The sequence below is a fragment of the Corticium candelabrum genome, chromosome 9 (genome assembly GCF_963422355.1).
Source record: "Corticium candelabrum chromosome 9, ooCorCand1.1, whole genome shotgun sequence".
NCBI lineage: Eukaryota > Metazoa > Porifera > Homoscleromorpha > Homosclerophorida > Plakinidae > Corticium > Corticium candelabrum.
Window position 1 is genome coordinate 6,480,439 of NC_085093.1, and position 23,348 is coordinate 6,503,786.

The 23,348-nt window shown below is 39.1% G+C and overlaps 1 protein-coding gene across 1 annotated transcript in view; it reads right to left on the reverse strand.

The window, feature by feature from the left end:
* Positions 1 to 555: 555 nt before the first annotated feature.
* The window catches only part of LOC134184743 (uncharacterized), a 26,712-nt gene continuing 3,919 nt past the window's right edge, over positions 556 to 23,348 (reverse strand). The window contains exons 2-19 of the mRNA XM_062652487.1: positions 21,251 to 21,391; positions 20,736 to 21,185; positions 20,341 to 20,670; positions 17,276 to 17,416; positions 16,761 to 17,210; positions 16,366 to 16,695; positions 13,323 to 13,463; positions 12,808 to 13,257; positions 12,413 to 12,742; positions 9,364 to 9,504; positions 8,849 to 9,298; positions 8,454 to 8,783; positions 5,385 to 5,525; positions 4,870 to 5,319; positions 4,475 to 4,804; positions 1,140 to 1,718; positions 976 to 1,074; positions 556 to 911 (exon numbers count right to left, since the gene is read on the reverse strand). Coding sequence (XP_062508471.1) covers positions 718 to 911; positions 976 to 1,074; positions 1,140 to 1,718; positions 4,475 to 4,804; positions 4,870 to 5,319; positions 5,385 to 5,525; positions 8,454 to 8,783; positions 8,849 to 9,298; positions 9,364 to 9,504; positions 12,413 to 12,742; positions 12,808 to 13,257; positions 13,323 to 13,463; positions 16,366 to 16,695; positions 16,761 to 17,210; positions 17,276 to 17,416; positions 20,341 to 20,670; positions 20,736 to 21,185; positions 21,251 to 21,391 — 5,477 coding nt within the window. The 3' untranslated portion in view covers positions 556 to 717. The remainder of the gene's footprint in view (positions 912 to 975; positions 1,075 to 1,139; positions 1,719 to 4,474; positions 4,805 to 4,869; positions 5,320 to 5,384; positions 5,526 to 8,453; positions 8,784 to 8,848; positions 9,299 to 9,363; positions 9,505 to 12,412; positions 12,743 to 12,807; positions 13,258 to 13,322; positions 13,464 to 16,365; positions 16,696 to 16,760; positions 17,211 to 17,275; positions 17,417 to 20,340; positions 20,671 to 20,735; positions 21,186 to 21,250; positions 21,392 to 23,348) is intronic.

Consider the following 23,348-nt stretch of genomic DNA (forward strand, 5'->3'; position numbering starts at 1 on the left):
ATGTAGTACTTACACTAAACTCTGATTTCAGGAATAGTAAACCATTTCGTTAGCTAAAGGTAACAACGGTAACAAATAGACTTCGCAAGCTGCGCGCGCTTTCTGGTCCGGAATTTCGAGGTGCCACGCTAAAACGGTCCCGTATGCGGTACTAATAGTCCCGTATTTGGTACAAATAATCCCGTATTCGGTACAAATAGTCCCGTATTCGGTACCTAGTCCCTATGCGGTACTTAGTCCAGTATGCGATACCACTTGCTTACAGAGCCGTACGGCTCTGTTGCTTACCATAGCCTCGTAACCATGCAGGCCTTCATAACCTATTTCTCTGGTATTTCTCTCAAACTTTTAATCAATTTCGTGCAAACCTTGCACCCAGGTCTTGATGCGCGACCGAAGAAGGCCTCGTACACTTAGTTTCGCATGCTCTCATAAATTATCCTAAAATTACAAAACTGACGTCAGAAACTTGGAACGGATTAGAGACGCGTAGTAATAATAATGGCACGGTTGGTGAAAGAAATCGTGTTGTGGCAGTCCAAGTAAGCACACAAATCTGGTGCCTAAACTTATTACCATTATTAATTAAATGGGTATTGTTACAAAATCAGAATTATATTGTTGACTGTGCACAATGCTTACACGGTAACTAATATCCGTAGAAATGATAATACCGTACCTGGTATATAAATGCTATCGCATGCAGCATGCCATCTGTCACATGTTGTAGATGACGTTCTCTGACTCACGTGCCGCAGTTTTCTTTACCTGATCTACTGATTCATGAAGTATAGTCATCTTGTCACCTTTAGAATCTTTATGAGACGCAGCCGTTAAGAAATTTTCAGTCATCCCATGTTGCGACGCAATTTCGCTATAGAGTGGATTCAACTGCAGATCGTCTGATGTTTCTACAACAACAGCAAGTATCATATATACACCTTAAGCAGCTCCAATTTGCGATATCGAAAGTACTTCCATCGCACGTATTGTTGCTCTTTTCATGTCGCCTATTTGCAGGGAAAGTTGCTGTACCGCGAAAATCTGCGTCATCTGCTGACCCACCTTTAGCGCCTGAAATTGTAGAATACTGTTTGCATACGATTTTTTTGTATATTATAAGTAAAGGCCAAAGCAACCTGCCACATGTGATAGAAATCTTTTGAAATCCAACTTTCCTGTTCTTCTTCGCCGGACGATAAATACGGAGATTATAGACGCAATTACAACAATAACTCCAACTGCAGCAGCAACTGCTGCGTATATTGCATGGTTGGAAGAACTCGATTTTGTTTCATGAGCTATTGTATCCAAGTCTGTTGTCATTAGTGTCGTTGCCTCACGAGTTGTTGCTTGTCTGGAATTGCTGGAGCTAGAAATTTGTGTTGTGTGAATTTGTGACGTCAATGAAGTTTTTGTGACCATCGCCTTTGTATAATCACGAGGCAAAACAGACAAAATTGTTGAGGCAATCGGTGTAGAAAAAGCGTCGTTAGCTCGAACAGTGGGTGTTGTTGACATACGGGTTGCCCCTCTTGTAGCGTCCTTCGATGACGCGTGCGTAGAAGTTGTGGAGGACAGTTGGGTGTTGACTGTAACAGTGTTTGGCCATGAAACAGTTACAGTCACTGATGTAGATCGAGTTGCAGTTGACACAAACGTAGAAGTCCTAGTAGGCAATTGTGTACTGCCCCATCCCGATAAACCACTTGTAGCTTCTAATAAAATTGACATTACAGCAATGACACAACAAACAGTACAACCATACATGCATCCTATTATGGCGTAAATATATATGTGTCACCACACAGTTTGGAAGTATTGAAGACCATCGCACGACGTCTATCTTTCGAAAGAAATTTGACAGTCAGCCAGGCAGTCACCAACATACATGAACAACTGTTGGTGAAACTCTGGCTATATAACGCCAAAATGATATGGCATAGACTGGCTTTAGACTTTACAGACATGATTTTTTGAATAACGTGTGCAAGATACCCACGTAGGTGGGTTTATATAAAAATATATATTTATTAAGATTTAATATATATATATATAGTATGCAACATGGTAACGGTCACGGTTGAAGTAAACGGACAGATCCCAAGAACTTTCTGTCAAAATTTCATTTGAACAAATGAACCTTCTACGCAATAGCTCACGTGAGAGAACATGGTGTTGCCACCAGGTAAATGAAATTCCTGTTGTCCGTAGCAATCGCAAGAACTAAATTGATCAATATTGCAACCAAGTGTTTGGTCAGAAAGAATCGTAATTATAATTTGACTACAATTAGTAATGAAGCTCATGCAACCAGCAGTACGCCATTTTTTTTTGGAAAGTTGGCACATACGCATACAAAATACGTACACGCAAATCTGACTCACCAGACCACGTCTGAAGAGTAAGAGAAATCAACAGATACAACACATTTGACGCACCCAAGAACATAACACGCCTTACACACTCTAATTTAAAAAAACGTGATTACCTAACTAAACAAACGGTACATAAGCTAATCATGTAACTGTGCAACTACCCACAACAATTAGATTATGTTACTTAGTTCTACATACATATAAAACATGTAACATAAATTTTAATATTTTTATAAAATTTACAAACTTTTCTAGACATTGTTATGAACTAACAATGCAGTAATGTTATCAACAGCATATCTGTTTCAATAAATTCATACGCGATTCATCTTTCACTTAAGAACAGTTACCGTAACAGCAAACAAACTCACAGCTTACAGTCATCCGGCACTGTAAACATGTTGATACCAACTTGGTGTTGTGTAATCCATTTTTGTACATAAATTGTTAATTAACTGAACCTCATCTATGGCACGCAGAACGTGACTTTAATAGGTTAGTCTAACCCCCTATATATGTGACTAACCTAATAAAGTCACGTTCAACGTGCCATAGCCGCCAGCACGTAGAAGAATTTGGTTGCATCAGCTGTGACACCTTGCAAAGTTGGAACTGGGCTTCAGCTTGTGGGAACCAAACCTCTGGTTCAGAAGTCTAGAAGGTTGGCAGCTTGAGCGACACCGCGTGTTCTTTGGTTGCCAAGAAATAACATTCTTGACGTCAGGGTCACCAGTGTAGCGGCGACCTTAAAAACTCTTACTATATTGAAATAAATTCAAATACAACGCCGAACAAGCGTCTCACACAAATCACAAGGTTCTAATCTAATTAGTAACATGTAGGTAACTTGTAGTGTCCGCTACAGCTGTTCCATGAATAACACTGGAACTTCTCATTCTACTAACAGGGGAGGAAATGTATGTCATCTTGATTTTGCCCATGGAAAACCAATTTACATTGATCTATCTACTGTACATGCAACTCGTTTCATCACTCTTAGACACACACAGTCTCAAGTCATTTCTCCAACCATGCAGGCTCAGCGGCAATCCGTGGCGAGATTGAAATTTGCACGACAAAATGATGACATCAGATTTTGTAGTGCTCCCTTGTATTCCTTGGTTGTAGAAAGTCTCGGAATTGGGTGTGCTCAAAGTATGAAAACACTGAAGATTAGAGCAAGAAAGTGTTCAGTAATAAATAATTGAGTAGCACTTCCATTGGTAAAGCGAACACAAATCTGCATGACCTATTGTCAGTTTGTCTAGTCTCGCATAGCCAGACCTTTCCCTGTCCTACTACTGGGTGGGGGAAATTCCAGTGATGTAGTTGTTTTGTCACTCCCATATAACATCCGGTGATGTACGTGATAGCTTCTGTACATGTTGAGCTACATGTTGCTCACACTTTGCCAATAGCAGTTTTAGAGCAACATCTACTTGTCCTATATCCAGACAAGTGCAAACTATCAACGTATTGCCTCTGCTTGCGAATCCGTAAAACAAGATAAATCATGTGACATGCACATTGTCAAGTAAACAATAACTACTGATAACCCACAAAAGACCAGCTAGACATCTCTTACCCCATTGGAATGCTTTGTGATAAAAAGAGCAAGAGAACAACTACATCGAAGCAACTACCACAGACCCTTTCTTGCTAAAAGCATGAGGGAACAAAAGGTTTTGCCGTGTGAAAAACAGTGGTCAGACATCCGACAGTGTCCAAACAAATGGTTGTTTTTCCAATCAAATACTACGCCAGTGTTGGAAGCGTTGGGACAGAACGTCATGTCTACGCGTAAATGATAGTGTAAAGTTTCAAAATCACCATCCATAAATGAATGTCCAACCAAGGCTCAGTTTGTCCCAGCCAAAACAATTCCGTATTTTCCACACTGGGTTAGCCACGTGAGACTAGTATAATGCCAGGATGGTTTTGAACAAGTTGAGTAGTTGTAGTTAACAGCTATAGACCCTAAGGAACCTGTGTAATACCAATATTCCATTAATAATATCTAAATCTAGATAGTTATAGATATAAGGACATGTACATATAATATCATATATACAGTATTATATATGTATGTGTCTCACCACGAACGATCAGTGTAATTGACTTTGACATTATAGAGCCATCAGTGGCAGTATACTGACATGTATAGAGTCCATTGTCGAAAACACTAGCTAACTTGATGTACAGTCGCTGTACACCATTCTCATACACTTGATATACACCAGCATTCTGTCCACTTGAAGATGGTATATCATTGGTTGTGTTGTGTTTCCATTGCAAGAGAGCATTAAAGTTGGTCGCATGCAGACTGACACCACAATCAATGGGATTAGAGTAATCTTGATTCTCATCAACTACCACTCTTGTTCCCTCAATATGCGTGTCATTGTCTAGAATAGCAATCTCCAACACTACAACAACAACAAGCCATTTTACTATTCATTCAACACCTACCTACACCACAACATCATCTAACCATAGTTGAAAGCCACCTCACATACTTGAAGAACCTGATTTGTCACTATTCTCTGTAAACTAATGTATCTTCCCCAAACTGGTGGACTGCAACTAACATCTCGCCATATTGCAGTCAAGTAATTTGAGCTGTTATAGGGAGCCTTTCCACAATTGTAGTTGTTATTCCCATTCTTTGCTAAGTTGTTACCGACATGGACATACACATTTTCACCTCTATCTTCTAGTAAGATAGCTCGAACACGTGACACAAGATATTGCTTTAGCAAGTCAACTCGAAGCCAAGGATTCACAGAGTCTTTCGTGGCAGCGCAATCACGACCATCAAGTGTCTGACCAACAACATCTTTTGGATTGCCATCTATAGCCTTTGTAGCAACATACGTAGAATCGAAGACTGAACTCATGGTCACTGTCGCTCCAAGAGAGGCAGACAGATCGGTTGCCATACCTACATCACATAAACATCGTACATGAAGCAACAACTGTGACTTCCACCATAACAGGATATCATACAAGATGTGACTATGCAGATCTCAGTCGGTGGTCCTGTACAATTGTGACCACTCATTGTAGCCGCTTGACTAATCCGACGAGTTCTAGTGCCATTTCCACATTCAACACTACATGGACTCCAACTACCCCAAACGCAATCCACTGGAAACACAATAGTAGACAGTCAATTAAATGCACACATTTTGCGCTCTTATCAATTACCAATGTTCTAAGTTTAACAAATTATAGATATTCAAGTATTGTACAAGTATCATTTGTTCTACACAAACATAAATGCAAAAGGCAATATTACACAACAATGTGTTATTATTTACACAATATATTGAGCTTGATCAATACTTTTCATCTAAGTTTGTTGTACTGTACATTTGCAATAGTAAATCATAGTCATACATATTTCAAGTACGTCTTAGCATATGGTATAAGATGAAACGTTGGCAAGAATTGATTTTGGCAGTTTGCTAAGAAATTGACAAAAAAGCATGTTGGCAAATTTATTTTGGTGGTTGGACATCATTGTTAGACAATGCTAGATGTATGATATTCCCCTGCCACAAGTTAATCAGTACCAGCATAATGGAGGAGTTTGTGATTGACAGCATGCATTCAAGGCCATACAATTTCTATCGCTTACTGATTTCCAATGATAGCTTCACGGCCTCATTCTCATGTTTCATCTCCTTGCTAGACCAGGTATATGCAAAACAGATGGCAAGCAAGGGAATACCCCTCAAACTGTCATGTAATTTTGTCCACAAGGAACTGTTTCCACAGATCAAAGCTTGGTACCCAACTGATCAAGAAAGGATATAATCACAGAAACATCTTTTGGCATTTGCATGTGGCAGAAATACCTACACTCTCTGCCAGATATTAAGTGATGTGATGAACTCATGTGCTTAGAACTGATATCTCATTCATGATTCCTGGCCGCTCATGGCTTCAATCAACCTTGCCTACTAAACTAAAAGGTCTTGGCCTACATATATATATATATATACATATATATATATATATATATATATATATATATATATATATATATATATATACTTGCCAGACCATAACCAAACTATTTGCTAATCCAACTCTTATGTCTATGTTTACTTCAGTCTACTTCTATAAGTTCTGCTGACGGGGCAAGTTCATTCCAATGTCTCAAAGGTAATTTTGAACTAGTGCGGCTTTTTCTGGGAAAATTCAATCTCATGACTACTTGCTATCTGCTCTTTCACCAGAAAAGTAGTGCGATCTTTAAAAACAGCAACACAGCACATTATCCAGCTTGTTTTGATGTTTCACAACAGAAATATCTTATAGTAACTTGCAACTTCAAAAGTCAAGCAAGAATCAAATCTACGCAACTCAGAGTTCTTGTGGTACTGTAATTTGACGATCACACTCTTGGCTATGGTTCTGGTCCCCACAAATAAGTTGTCATAATTCCTTGTGTGATGTGCTGGTCCATTCACTATCAATGAATAACTAACCTGTCGCAAACAAACATGATCTTCTCATACTAATGACAAGCGAGGCAATGTATACCATCCGGAGTTTGTCCATGGAAAACCAGTTTACTTCGATCTATCTACATATGCAACTTGCCATCATTCTTATACACAGTCCCAAGTCATTTCTCCGACCAGGCTCAGCAGCAATCGGTAGTGAGATTAAAAAATTTTGCACGATAACATGATGACATCAGCTTTTGTAGAGCTCTCTTGTATTCTTTGGTTGTAGGAACTTTGGAATTTGGTGTGCTCAAAGTATGTAAACACTGAAGACTACAGCAAGAGAGTGTTCAGTAATGAGTAGCATTCTATTAGTAAAGAAAACACAAATGTGTATGAACTATTGTCAGTTTGTCTTTGGCTACATAATGCTAGTATCGCATAACCAGACCCTCAGTCCCTTATATTGGGTCCGGGGAAATTCCGGTGATGTAGTCGTTCACTCTCGTTATCTCACACCATTGCAATGGGGTAAAGATGTGTCAAATCATCTCTGATAGCCCGTCAATATTTATGGTGCTAACGACAACATGCATCTATATTAAAATAAATGTATATCACCGTCGTTGTTTACCGATCTGCTAGATCTCAGCAAGTCTCTTTTGGCCTTTGTGTTGTATAACATGTCATTTATGAGACATCAACCTGACAGTAACGTTGTTGGTCTCATCTTGACATGCTGTGATTGCCTCTGTTGAGTATATAAGGAGTGCTAGAAAAAGTAGTTGTCGAGCCGCCATTTGACGACGACTGAGTTCATGTGATGACCAATTATTCCGGCGAGGTTGCCATCCTGACGACTAGAGCCACTCAAGTTATGGTGGACCCAGTGAATGTTTGTTTTATGCTGTAAAGCAGAATAGTGAAATCGCTCAGGTCGGGCTGGGGGTAGTGCCTCTGAGGCCCAGAACTATCGTTTACTTACCAGAACAGTCAGTTCATTGTTTGACATTTATAAAATATATGTGACAGTCCGAAACTCCTTGGCGACAGAAAGTTTCATGAGGTTGCCAAGGTTACGAGTACCTCTGCCATAAAATTTCGAACACTGGCTATATGTTGCTCACACCTTGCCACCAGCAGTTTTAGAGTGACACTTACTTGTCCTATATCCAGACAAGTGTAAACTATGAATGTATTGCCTTTGCTTGCAAATCGGTAAAACAAAAACAGCGATATTACATTACACATCATGTGACATGCACAATGTCATGTGAACCATAAATATTGATAGCCCACCAGAGATTAGTTAAACATCTCTTTACCCCACCAGAATGCTCTGTGATAATAAGAGCAGCAGAACAACTACATCAAAGGCACTTCCACAGACCCTTTCTTGCCAGAAGTATGAGCCAACACAAACCACTCGGCTACGTGAGACTAGAATAATGCCAGGATAGTTTTGAACAAGTCGAGTAGTGGTAGTTAACAGCTAGTCACTACGGAACTTGCGTAATATCAAAATAGAATTAATAATATCTAAATCTAGATAGTTATAGATATAAGGACATGTACATATAATATCATGTATACAGTATTATATATGTATGGGTCTCACCACGAATGCTCAGTGTAAATGACTTTGACACCATAGAGCCATCAGTGGCAGTATACTGACATGTATAGAGTCCATTGTCGAAAACACTAGCTAACTTGATGTACAGTCGCTGTACACCATTCTCATACACTTGATATACACCAGCATTCTGTCCACTTGAAGATGGTATATCATTGGTTGTGTTGTGTTTCCATTGCAAGAGAGCATTAAAGTTGGTCGCATGCAGACTGACACCACAATCAATGGGATTAGAGTAATCTTGATTCTCATCAACTACCACTCTTGTTCCCTCAATATGCGTGTCATTGTCTAGAATAGCAATCTCCAACACTACAACAACAACAAGCCATTTTACTATTCATTCAACACCTACCTACACCACAACATCATCTAACCATAGTTGAAAGCCACCTCACATACTTGAAGAACCTGATTTGTCACTATTCTCTGTAAACTAATGTATCTTCCCCAAACTGGTGGACTGCAACTAACATCTCGCCATATTGCAGTCAAGTAATTTGAGCTGTTATAGGGAGCCTTTCCACAATTGTAGTTGTTATTCCCATTCTTTGCTAAGTTGTTACCGACATGGACATACACATTTTCACCTCTATCTTCTAGTAAGATAGCTCGAACACGTGACACAAGATATTGCTTTAGCAAGTCAACTCGAAGCCAAGGATTCACAGAGTCTTTCGTGGCAGCGCAATCACGACCATCAAGTGTCTGACCAACAACATCTTTTGGATTGCCATCTATAGCCTTTGTAGCAACATACGTAGAATCGAAGACTGAACTCATGGTCACTGTCGCTCCAAGAGAGGCAGACAGATCGGTTGCCATACCTACATCACATAAACATCGTACATGAAGCAACAACTGTGACTTCCACCATAACAGGATATCATACAAGATGTGACTATGCAGATCTCAGTCGGTGGTCCTGTACAATTGTGACCACTCATGGTAGCCGCTTGACTAATCCGACGAGTTCTAGTGCCATTTCCACATTCAACACTACATGGACTCCAACTACCCCAAACGCAATCCACTGGAAACACAATAGTAGACAGTCAATTAAATGCACACATTTTGCGCTCTTATCAATTACCAATGTTCTAAGTTTAACAAATTATAGATATTCAAGTATTGTACAAGTATCATTTGTTCTACACAAACATAAATGCAAAAGGCAATATTACACAACAATGTGTTATTATTTGCACAATATATTGAGCTTGATCAATACTTTTCATCTAAGTTTGTTGTACTGTACATTTGCAATAGTAAATCATAGTCATACATATTTCAAGTACGTCTTAGCATATGGTATAAGATGAAACGTTGGCAAGAATTGATTTTGGCAGTTTGCTAAGAAATTGACAAAAAAGCATGTTGGCAAATTTATTTTGGTGGTTGGACATCATTGTTAGACAATGCTAGATGTATGATATTCCCCAGCCACAAGTTAATCAGTACCAGCATAATGGAGGAGTTTGTGATTGACAGCATGCATTCAAGGCCATACAATTTCTATCGCTTACTGATTTCCAATGATAGCTTCACGGCCTCATTCTCATGTTTCATCTCCTTGCTAGACCAGGTATATGCAAAACAGATGGCAAGCAAGGGAATACCCCTCAAACTGTCATGTAATTTTGTCCACAAGGAACTGTTTCCACAGATCAAAGCTTGGTACCCAACTGATCAAGAAAGGATATAATCACAGAAACATCTTTTGGCATTTGCATGTGGCAGAAATACCTACACTCTCTGCCAGATATTAAGTGATGTGATGAACTCATGTGCTTAGAACTGATATCTCATTCATGATTCCTGGCCGCTCATGGCTTCAATCAACCTTGCCTACTAAACTAAAAGGTCTTGGCCTACATATATATATATATATATATATATATATATATATATATATATATATATACTTGCCAGACCATAACCAAACTATTTGCTAATCCAACTCTTATGTCTATGTTTACTTCAGTCTACTTCTATAAGTTCTGCTGACGGGGCAAGTTCATTCCAATGTCTCAAAGGTAATTTTGAACTAGTGCGGCTTTTTCTGGGAAAATTCAATCTCATGACTACTTGCTATCTGCTCTTTCACCAGAAAAGTAGTGCGATCTTTAAAAACAGCAACACAGCACATTATCCAGCTTGTTTTGATGTTTCACAACAGAAATATCTTATAGTAACTTGCAACTTCAAAAGTCAAGCAAGAATCAAATCTACGCAACTCAGAGTTCTTGTGGTACTGTAATTTGACGATCACACTCTTGGCTATGGTTCTGGTCCCCACAAATAAGTTGTCATAATTCCTTGTGTGATGTGCTGGTCCATTCACTATCAATGAATAACTAACCTGTCGCAAACAAACATGATCTTCTCATACTAATGACAAGCGAGGCAATGTATACCATCCGGAGTTTGTCCATGGAAAACCAGTTTACTTCGATCTATCTACATATGCAACTTGCCATCATTCTTATACACAGTCCCAAGTCATTTCTCCGACCAGGCTCAGCAGCAATCGGTAGTGAGATTAAAAAATTTTGCACGATAACATGATGACATCAGCTTTTGTAGAGCTCTCTTGTATTCTTTGGTTGTAGGAACTTTGGAATTTGGTGTGCTCAAAGTATGTAAACACTGAAGACTACAGCAAGAGAGTGTTCAGTAATGAGTAGCATTCTATTAGTAAAGAAAACACAAATGTGTATGAACTATTGTCAGTTTGTCTTTGGCTACATAATGCTAGTATCGCATAACCAGACCCTCAGTCCCTTATATTGGGTCCGGGGAAATTCCGGTGATGTAGTCGTTCACTCTCGTTATCTCACACCATTGCAATGGGGTAAAGATGTGTCAAATCATCTCTGATAGCCCGTCAATATTTATGGTGCTAACGACAACATGCATCTATATTAAAATAAATGTATATCACCGTCGTTGTTTACCGATCTGCTAGATCTCAGCAAGTCTCTTTTGGCCTTTGTGTTGTATAACATGTCATTTATGAGACATCAACCTGACAGTAACGTTGTTGGTCTCATCTTGACATGCTGTGATTGCCTCTGTTGAGTATATAAGGAGTGCTAGAAAAAGTAGTTGTCGAGCCGCCATTTGACGACGACTGAGTTCATGTGATGACCAATTATTCCGGCGAGGTTGCCATCCTGACGACTAGAGCCACTCAAGTTATGGTGGACCCAGTGAATGTTTGTTTTATGCTGTAAAGCAGAATAGTGAAATCGCTCAGGTCGGGCTGGGGGTAGTGCCTCTGAGGCCCAGAACTATCGTTTACTTACCAGAACAGTCAGTTCATTGTTTGACATTTATAAAATATATGTGACAGTCCGAAACTCCTTGGCGACAGAAAGTTTCATGAGGTTGCCAAGGTTACGAGTACCTCTGCCATAAAATTTCGAACACTGGCTATATGTTGCTCACACCTTGCCACCAGCAGTTTTAGAGTGACACTTACTTGTCCTATATCCAGACAAGTGTAAACTATGAATGTATTGCCTTTGCTTGCAAATCGGTAAAACAAAAACAGCGATATTACATTACACATCATGTGACATGCACAATGTCATGTGAACCATAAATATTGATAGCCCACCAGAGATTAGTTAAACATCTCTTTACCCCACCAGAATGCTCTGTGATAATAAGAGCAGCAGAACAACTACATCAAAGGCACTTCCACAGACCCTTTCTTGCCAGAAGTATGAGCCAACACAAACCACTCGGCTACGTGAGACTAGAATAATGCCAGGATAGTTTTGAACAAGTCGAGTAGTGGTAGTTAACAGCTAGTCACTACGGAACTTGCGTAATATCAAAATAGAATTAATAATATCTAAATCTAGATAGTTATAGATATAAGGACATGTACATATAATATCATGTATACAGTATTATATATGTATGGGTCTCACCACGAATGCTCAGTGTAAATGACTTTGACACCATAGAGCCATCAGTGGCAGTATACTGACATGTATAGAGTCCATTGTCGAAAACACTAGCTAACTTGATGTACAGTCGCTGTACACCATTCTCATACACTTGATATACACCAGCATTCTGTCCACTTGAAGATGGTATATCATTGGTTGTGTTGTGTTTCCATTGCAAGAGAGCATTAAAGTTGGTCGCATGCAGACTGACACCACAATCAATGGGATTAGAGTAATCTTGATTCTCATCAACTACCACTCTTGTTCCCTCAATATGCGTGTCATTGTCTAGAATAGCAATCTCCAACACTACAACAACAACAAGCCATTTTACTATTCATTCAACACCTACCTACACCACAACATCATCTAACCATAGTTGAAAGCCACCTCACATACTTGAAGAACCTGATTTGTCACTATTCTCTGTAAACTAATGTATCTTCCCCAAACTGGTGGACTGCAACTAACATCTCGCCATATTGCAGTCAAGTAATTTGAGCTGTTATAGGGAGCCTTTCCACAATTGTAGTTGTTATTCCCATTCTTTGCTAAGTTGTTACCGACATGGACATACACATTTTCACCTCTATCTTCTAGTAAGATAGCTCGAACACGTGACACAAGATATTGCTTTAGCAAGTCAACTCGAAGCCAAGGATTCACAGAGTCTTTCGTGGCAGCGCAATCACGACCATCAAGTGTCTGACCAACAACATCTTTTGGATTGCCATCTATAGCCTTTGTAGCAACATACGTAGAATCGAAGACTGAACTCATGGTCACTGTCGCTCCAAGAGAGGCAGACAGATCGGTTGCCATACCTACATCACATAAACATCGTACATGAAGCAACAACTGTGACTTCCACCATAACAGGATATCATACAAGATGTGACTATGCAGATCTCAGTCGGTGGTCCTGTACAATTGTGACCACTCATTGTAGCCGCTTGACTAATCCGACGAGTTCTAGTGCCATTTCCACATTCAACACTACATGGACTCCAACTACCCCAAACGCAATCCACTGGAAACACAATAGTAGACAGTCAATTAAATGCACACATTTTGCGCTCTTATCAATTACCAATGTTCTAAGTTTAACAAATTATAGATATTCAAGTATTGTACAAGTATCATTTGTTCTACACAAACATAAATGCAAAAGGCAATATTACACAACAATGTGTTATTATTTGCACAATATATTGAGCTTGATCAATACTTTTCATCTAAGTTTGTTGTACTGTACATTTGCAATAGTAAATCATAGTCATACATATTTCAAGTACGTCTTAGCATATGGTATAAGATGAAACGTTGGCAAGAATTGATTTTGGCAGTTTGCTAAGAAATTGACAAAAAAGCATGTTGGCAAATTTATTTTGGTGGTTGGACATCATTGTTAGACAATGCTAGATGTATGATATTCCCCAGCCACAAGTTAATCAGTACCAGCATAATGGAGGAGTTTGTGATTGACAGCATGCATTCAAGGCCATACAATTTCTATCGCTTACTGATTTCCAATGATAGCTTCACGGCCTCATTCTCATGTTTCATCTCCTTGCTAGACCAGGTATATGCAAAACAGATGGCAAGCAAGGGAATACCCCTCAAACTGTCATGTAATTTTGTCCACAAGGAACTGTTTCCACAGATCAAAGCTTGGTACCCAACTGATCAAGAAAGGATATAATCACAGAAACATCTTTTGGCATTTGCATGTGGCAGAAATACCTACACTCTCTGCCAGATATTAAGTGATGTGATGAACTCATGTGCTTAGAACTGATATCTCATTCATGATTCCTGGCCGCTCATGGCTTCAATCAACCTTGCCTACTAAACTAAAAGGTCTTGGCCTACATATATATATATATATATATATATATATATATATATATATATACTTGCCAGACCATAACCAAACTATTTGCTAATCCAACTCTTATGTCTATGTTTACTTCAGTCTACTTCTATAAGTTCTGCTGACGGGGCAAGTTCATTCCAATGTCTCAAAGGTAATTTTGAACTAGTGCGGCTTTTTCTGGGAAAATTCAATCTCATGACTACTTGCTATCTGCTCTTTCACCAGAAAAGTAGTGCGATCTCTAAAAACAGCAACACAGTACATTATCCAGCTTGTTTTGATGTTTCACAACAGAAATATCTTATAGTAACTTGCAACTTCAAAAGTCAAGCAAGAATCAAATCTACGCAACTCAGAGTTCTTGTGGTACTGTAATTTGACGATCACACTCTTGGCTATGGTTCTGGTCCCCACAAATAAGTTGTCATAATTCCTTGTGTGATGTGCTGGTCCATTCACTATCAATGAATAACTAACCTGTCGCAAACAAACATGATCTTCTCATACTAATGACAAGCGAGGCAATGTATACCATCCGGAGTTTGTCCATGGAAAACCAGTTTACTTCGATCTATCTACATATGCAACTTGCCATCATTCTTATACACAGTCCCAAGTCATTTCTCCGACCAGGCTCAGCAGCAATCGGTAGTGAGATTAAAAAATTTTGCACGATAACATGATGACATCAGCTTTTGTAGAGCTCTCTTGTATTCTTTGGTTGTAGGAACTTTGGAATTTGGTGTGCTCAAAGTATGTAAACACTGAAGACTACAGCAAGAGAGTGTTCAGTAATGAGTAGCATTCTATTAGTAAAGAAAACACAAATGTGTATGAACTATTGTCAGTTTGTCTTTGGCTACATAATGCTAGTATCGCATAACCAGACCCTCAGTCCCTTATATTGGGTCCGGGGAAATTCCGGTGATGTAGTCGTTCACTCTCGTTATCTCACACCATTGCAATGGGGTAAAGATGTGTCAAATCATCTCTGATAGCCCGTCAATATTTATGGTGCTAACGACAACATGCATCTATATTAAAATAAATGTATATCACCGTCGTTGTTTACCGATCTGCTAGATCTCAGCAAGTCTCTTTTGGCCTTTGTGTTGTATAACATGTCATTTATGAGACATCAACCTGACAGTAACGTTGTTGGTCTCATCTTGACATGCTGTGATTGCCTCTGTTGAGTATATAAGGAGTGCTAGAAAAAGTAGTTGTCGAGCCGCCATTTGACGACGACTGAGTTCATGTGATGACCAATTATTCCGGCGAGGTTGCCATCCTGACGACTAGAGCCACTCAAGTTATGGTGGACCCAGTGAATGTTTGTTTTATGCTGTAAAGCAGAATAGTGAAATCGCTCAGGTCGGGCTGGGGGTAGTGCCTCTGAGGCCCAGAACTATCGTTTACTTACCAGAACAGTCAGTTCATTGTTTGACATTTATAAAATATATGTGACAGTCCGAAACTCCTTGGCGACAGAAAGTTTCATGAGGTTGCCAAGGTTACGAGTACCTCTGCCATAAAATTTCGAACACTGGCTATATGTTGCTCACACCTTGCCACCAGCAGTTTTAGAGTGACACTTACTTGTCCTATATCCAGACAAGTGTAAACTATGAATGTCTTGCCTTTGCTTGCAAATCGGTAAAACAAAAACAGCGATATTACATTACACATCATGTGACATGCACAATGTCATGTGAACCATAAATATTGATAGCCCACCAGAGATTAGTTAAACATCTCTTTACCCCACCAGAATGCTCTGTGATAATAAGAGCAGCAGAACAACTACATCAAAGGCACTTCCACAGACCCTTTCTTGCCAGAAGTATGAGCCAACACAAACCACTCGGCTACGTGAGACTAGAATAATGCCAGGATAGTTTTGAACAAGTCGAGTAGTGGTAGTTAACAGCTAGTCACTACGGAACTTGCGTAATATCAAAATAGAATTAATAATATCTAAATCTAGATAGTTATAGATATAAGGACATGTACATATAATATCATGTATACAGTATTATATATGTATGGGTCTCACCACGAATGCTCAGTGTAAATGACTTTGACACCATAGAGCCATCAGTGGCAGTATACTGACATGTATAGAGTCCATTGTCGAAAACACTAGCTAACTTGATGTACAGTCGCTGTACACCATTCTCATACACTTGATATACACCAGCATTCTGTCCACTTGAAGATGGTATATCATTGGTTGTGTTGTGTTTCCATTGCAAGAGAGCATTAAAGTTGGTCGCATGCAGACTGACACCACAATCAATGGGATTAGAGTAATCTTGATTCTCATCAACTACCACTCTTGTTCCCTCAATATGCGTGTCATTGTCTAGAATAGCAATCTCCAACACTACAACAACAACAAGCCATTTTACTATTCATTCAACACCTACCTACACCACAACATCATCTAACCATAGTTGAAAGCCACCTCACATACTTGAAGAACCTGATTTGTCACTATTCTCTGTAAACTAATGTATCTTCCCCAAACTGGTGGACTGCAACTAACATCTCGCCATATTGCAGTCAAGTAATTTGAGCTGTTATAGGGAGCCTTTCCACAATTGTAGTTGTTATTCCCATTCTTTGCTAAGTTGTTACCGACATGGACATACACATTTTCACCTCTATCTTCTAGTAAGATAGCTCGAACACGTGACACAAGATATTGCTTTAGCAAGTCAACTCGAAGCCAAGGATTCACAGAGTCTTTCGTGGCAGCGCAATCACGACCATCAAGTGTCTGACCAACAACATCTTTTGGATTGCCATCTATAGCCTTTGTAGCAACATACGTAGAATCGAAGACTGAACTCATGGTCACTGTCGCTCCAAGAGAGGCAGACAGATCGGTTGCCATACCTACATCACATAAACATCGTACATGAAGCAACAACTGTGACTTCCACCATAACAGGATATCATACAAGATGTGACTATGCAGATCTCAGTCGGTGGTCCTGTACAATTGTGACCACTCATGGTAGCCGCTTGACTAATCCGACGAGTTCTAGTGCCATTTCCACATTCAACACTACATGGACTCCAACTACCCCAAACGCAATCCACTGGAAACACAATAGTAGACAGTCAATTAAATGCACACATTTTGCGCTCTTATCAATTACCAATGTTCTAAGTTTAACAAATTATAGATATTCAAGTATTGTACAAGTATCATTTGTTCTACACAAACATAAATGCAAAAGGCAATATTACACAACAATGTGTTATTATTTGCACAATATATTGAGCTTGATCAATACTTTTCATCTAAGTTTGTTGTACTGTACATTTGCAATAGTAAATCATAGTCATACATATTTCAAGTACGTCTTAGCATATGGTATAAGATGAAACGTTGGCAAGAATTGATTTTGGCAGTTTGCTAAGAAATTGACAAAAAAGCATGTTGGCAAATTTATTTTGGTGGTTGGACATCATTGTTAGACAATGCTAGATGTATGATATTCCCCAGCCACAAGTTAATCAGTACCAGCATAATGGAGGAGTTTGTGATTGACAGCATGCATTCAAGGCCATACAATTTCTATCGCTTACTGATTTCCAATGATAGCTTCACGGCCTCATTCTCATGTTTCATCTCCTTGCTAGACCAGGTATATGCAAAACAGATGGCAAGCAAGGGAATACCCCTCAAACTGTCATGTAATTTTGTCCACAAGGAACTGTTTCCACAGATCAAAGCTTGGTACCCAACTGATCAAGAAAGGATATAATCACAGAAACATCTTTTGGCATTTGCATGTGGCAGAAATACCTACACTCTCTGCCAGATATTAAGTGATGTGATGAACTCATGTGCTTAGAACTGATATCTCATTCATGATTCCTGGCCGCTCATGGCTTCAATCAACCTTGCCTACTAAACTAAAAGGTCTTGGCCTACATATATATATATATATATATATATATATATATATATATATATATATATATATATATATATATATACTTGCCAGACCATAACCAAACTATTTGCTAATCCAACTCTTATGTCTATGTTTACTTCAGTCTACTTCTATAAGTTCTGCTGACGGGGCAAGTTCATTCCAATGTCTCAAAGGTAATTTTGAACTAGTGCGGCTTTTTCTGGGAAAATTCAATCTCATGACTACTTGCTATCTGCTCTTTCACCAGAAAAGTAGTGCGATCTCTAAAAACAGCAACACAGTACATTATCCAGCTTGTTTTGATGTTTCACAACAGAAATATCTTATAGTAACTTGCAACTTCAAAAGTCAAGCAAGAATCAAATCTACGCAACTCAGAGTTCTTGTGGTACTGTAATTTGACGATCACACTCTTGGCTATGGTTCTGGTCCCCACAAATAAGTTGTCATAATTCCTTGTGTGATGTGCTGGTCCATTCACTATCAACGAATAACTAACCTGTCGCAAACAAACATGATCTTCTCATACTAATGACAAGCGAGGCAATGTATACCATCCGGAGTTTGTCCATGGAAAACCAGTTTACTTCGATCTATCTACATATGCAACTTGCCATCATTCTTATACACAGTCCCAAGTCATTTCTCCGACCAGGCTCAGCAGCAATCGGTAGTGAGATTAAAAAATTTTGCACGATAACATGATGACATCAGCTTTTGTAGAGCTCTCTTGTATTCTTTGGTTGTAGGAACTTTGGAATTTGGTGTGCTCAAAGTATGTAAACACTGAAGACTACAGCAAGAGAGTGTTCAGTAATGAGTAGCATTCTATTAGTAAAGAAAACACAAATGTGTATGAACTATTGTCAGTTTGTCTTTGGCTACATAATGCTAGTATCGCATAACCAGACCCTCAGTCCCTTATATTGGGTCCGGGGAAATTCCGGTGATGTAGTCGTTCACTCTCGTTATCTCACACCATTGCAATGGGGTAAAGATGTGTCAAATCATCTCTGATAGCCCGTCAATATTTATGGTGCTAACGACAACATGCATCTATATTAAAATAAATGTATATCACCGTCGTTGTTTACCGATCTGCTAGATCTCAGCAAGTCTCTTTTGGCCTTTGTGTTGTATAACATGTCATTTATGAGACATCAACCTGACAGTAACGTTGTTGGTCTCATCTTGACATGCTGTGATTGCCTCTGTTGAGTATATAAGGAGTGCTAGAAAAAGTAGTTGTCGAGCCGCCATTTGACGACGACTGAGTTCATGTGATGACCAATTATTCCGGCGAGGTTGCCATCCTGACGACTAGAGCCACTCAAGTTATGGTGGACCCAGTGAATGTTTGTTTTATGCTGTAAAGCAGAATAGTGAAATCGCTCAGGTCGGGCTGGGGGTAGTGCCTCTGAGGCCCAGAACTATCGTTTACTTACCAGAACAGTCAGTTCATTGTTTGACATTTATAAAATATATGTGACAGTCCGAAACTCCTTGGCGACAGAAAGTTTCATGAGGTTGCCAAGGTTACGAGTACCTCTGCCATAAAATTTCGAACACTGGCTATATGTTGCTCACACCTTGCCACCAGCAGTTTTAGAGTGACACTTACTTGTCCTATATCCAGACAAGTGTAAACTATGAATGTCTTGCCTTTGCTTGCAAATCGGTAAAACAAAAACAGCGATATTACATTACACATCATGTGACATGCACAATGTCATGTGAACCATAAATATTGATAGCCCACCAGAGATTAGTTAAACATCTCTTTACCCCACCAGAATGCTCTGTGATAATAAGAGCAGCAGAACAACTACATCAAAGGCACTTCCACAGACCCTTTCTTGCCAGAAGTATGAGCCAACACAAACCACTCGGCTACGTGAGACTAGAATAATGCCAGGATAGTTTTGAACAAGTCGAGTAGTGGTAGTTAACAGCTAGTCACTACGGAACTTGCGTAATATCAAAATAGAATTAATAATATCTAAATCTAGATAGTTATAGATATAAGGACATGTACATATAATATCATGTATACAGTATTATATATGTATGGGTCTCACCACGAATGCTCAGTGTAAATGACTTTGACACCATAGAGCCATCAGTGGCAGTATACTGACATGTATAGAGTCCATTGTCGAAAACACTAGCTAACTTGATGTACAGTCGCTGTACACCATTCTCATACACTTGATATACACCAGCATTCTGTCCACTTGAAGATGGTATATCATTGGTTGTGTTGTGTTTCCATTGCAAGAGAGCATTAAAGTTGGTCGCATGCAGACTGACACCACAATCAATGGGATTAGAGTAATCTTGATTCTCATCAACTACCACTCTTGTTCCCTCAATATGCGTGTCATTGTCTAGAATAGCAATCTCCAACACTACAACAACAACAAGCCATTTTACTATTCATTCAACACCTACCTACACCACAACATCATCTAACCATAGTTGAAAGCCACCTCACATACTTGAAGAACCTGATTTGTCACTATTCTCTGTAAACTAATGTATCTTCCCCAAACTGGTGGACTGCAACTAACATCTCGCCATATTGCAGTCAAGTAATTTGAGCTGTTATAGGGAGCCTTTCCACAATTGTAGTTGTTATTCCCATTCTTTGCTAAGTTGTTACCGACATGGACATACACATTTTCACCTCTATCTTCTAGTAAGATAGCTCGAACACGTGACACAAGATATTGCTTTAGCAAGTCAACTCGAAGCCAAGGATTCACAGAGTCTTTCGTGGCAGCGCAATCACGACCATCAAGTGTCTGACCAACAACATCTTTTGGATTGCCATCTATAGCCTTTGTAGCAACATACGTAGAATCGAAGACTGAACTCATGGTCACTGTCGCTCCAAGAGAGGCAGACAGATCGGTTGCCATACCTACATCACATAAACATCGTACATGAAGCAACAACTGTGACTTCCACCATAACAGGATATCATACAAGATGTGACTATGCAGATCTCAGTCGGTGGTCCTGTACAATTGTGACCACTCATGGTAGCCGCTTGACTAATCCGACGAGTTCTAGTGCCATTTCCACATTCAACACTACATGGACTCCAACTACCCCAAACGCAATCCACTGGAAACACAATAGTAGACAGTCAATTAAATGCACACATTTTGCGCTCTTATCAATTACCAATGTTCTAAGTTTAACAAATTATAGATATTCAAGTATTGTACAAGTATCATTTGTTCTACACAAACATAAATGCAAAAGGCAATATTACACAACAATGTGTTATTATTTGCACAATATATTGAGCTTGATCAATACTTTTCATCTAAGTTTGTTGTACTGTACATTTGCAATAGTAAATCATAGTCATACATATTTCAAGTACGTCTTAGCATATGGTATAAGATGAAACGTTGGCAAGAATTGATTTTGGCAGTTTGCTAAGAAATTGACAAAAAAGCATGTTGGCAAATTTATTTTGGTGGTTGGACATCATTGTTAGACAATGCTAGATGTATGATATTCCCCAGCCACAAGTTAATCAGTACCAGCATAATGGAGGAGTTTGTGATTGACAGCATGCATTCAAGGCCATACAATTTCTATCGCTTACTGATTTCCAATGATAGCTTCACGGCCTCATTCTCATGTTTCATCTCCTTGCTAGACCAGGTATATGCAAAACAGATGGCAAGCAAGGGAATACCCCTCAAACTGTCATGTAATTTTGTCCACAAGGAACTGTTTCCACAGATCAAAGCTTGGTACCCAACTGATCAAGAAAGGATATAATCACAGAAACATCTTTTGGCATTTGCATGTGGCAGAAATACCTACACTCTCTGCCAGATATTAAGTGATGTGATGAACTCATGTGCTTAGAACTGATATCTCATTCATGATTCCTGGCCGCTCATGGCTTCAATCAACCTTGCCTACTAAACTAAAAGGTCTTGGCCTACATATATATATATATATATATATATATATATATATATATATATATATATATATATATATATATACTTGCCAGACCATAACCAAACTATTTGCTAATCCAACTCTTATGTCTATGTTTACTTCAGTCTACTTCTATAAGTTCTGCTGACGGGGCAAGTTCATTCCAATGTCTCAAAGGTAATTTTGAACTAGTGCGGCTTTTTCTGGGAAAATTCAATCTCATGACTACTTGCTATCTGCTCTTTCACCAGAAAAGTAGTGCGATCTCTAAAAACAGCAACACAGTACATTATCCAGCTTGTTTTGATGTTTCACAACAGAAATATCTTATAGTAACTTGCAACTTCAAAAGTCAAGCAAGAATCAAATCTACGCAACTCAGAGTTCTTGTGGTACTGTAATTTGACGATCACACTCTTGGCTATGGTTCTGGTCCCCACAAATAAGTTGTCATAATTCCTTGTGTGATGTGCTGGTCCATTCACTATCAATGAATAACTAACCTGTCGCAAACAAACATGATCTTCTCATACTAATGACAAGCGAGGCAATGTATACCATCCGGAGTTTGTCCATGGAAAACCAGTTTACTTCGATCTATCTACATATGCAACTTGCCATCATTCTTATACACAGTCCCAAGTCATTTCTCCGACCAGGCTCAGCAGCAATCGGTAGTGAGATTAAAAAATTTTGCACGATAACATGATGACATCAGCTTTTGTAGAGCTCTCTTGTATTCTTTGGTTGTAGGAACTTTGGAATTTGGTGTGCTCAAAGTATGTAAACACTGAAGACTACAGCAAGAGAGTGTTCAGTAATGAGTAGCATTCTATTAGTAAAGAAAACACAAATGTGTATGAACTATTGTCAGTTTGTCTTTGGCTACATAATGCTAGTATCGCATAACCAGACCCTCAGTCCCTTATATTGGGTCCGGGGAAATTCCGGTGATGTAGTCGTTCACTCTCGTTATCTCACACCATTGCAATGGGGTAAAGATGTGTCAAATCATCTCTGATAGCCCGTCAATATTTATGGTGCTAACGACAACATGCATCTATATTAAAATAAATGTATATCACCGTCGTTGTTTACCGATCTGCTAGATCTCAGC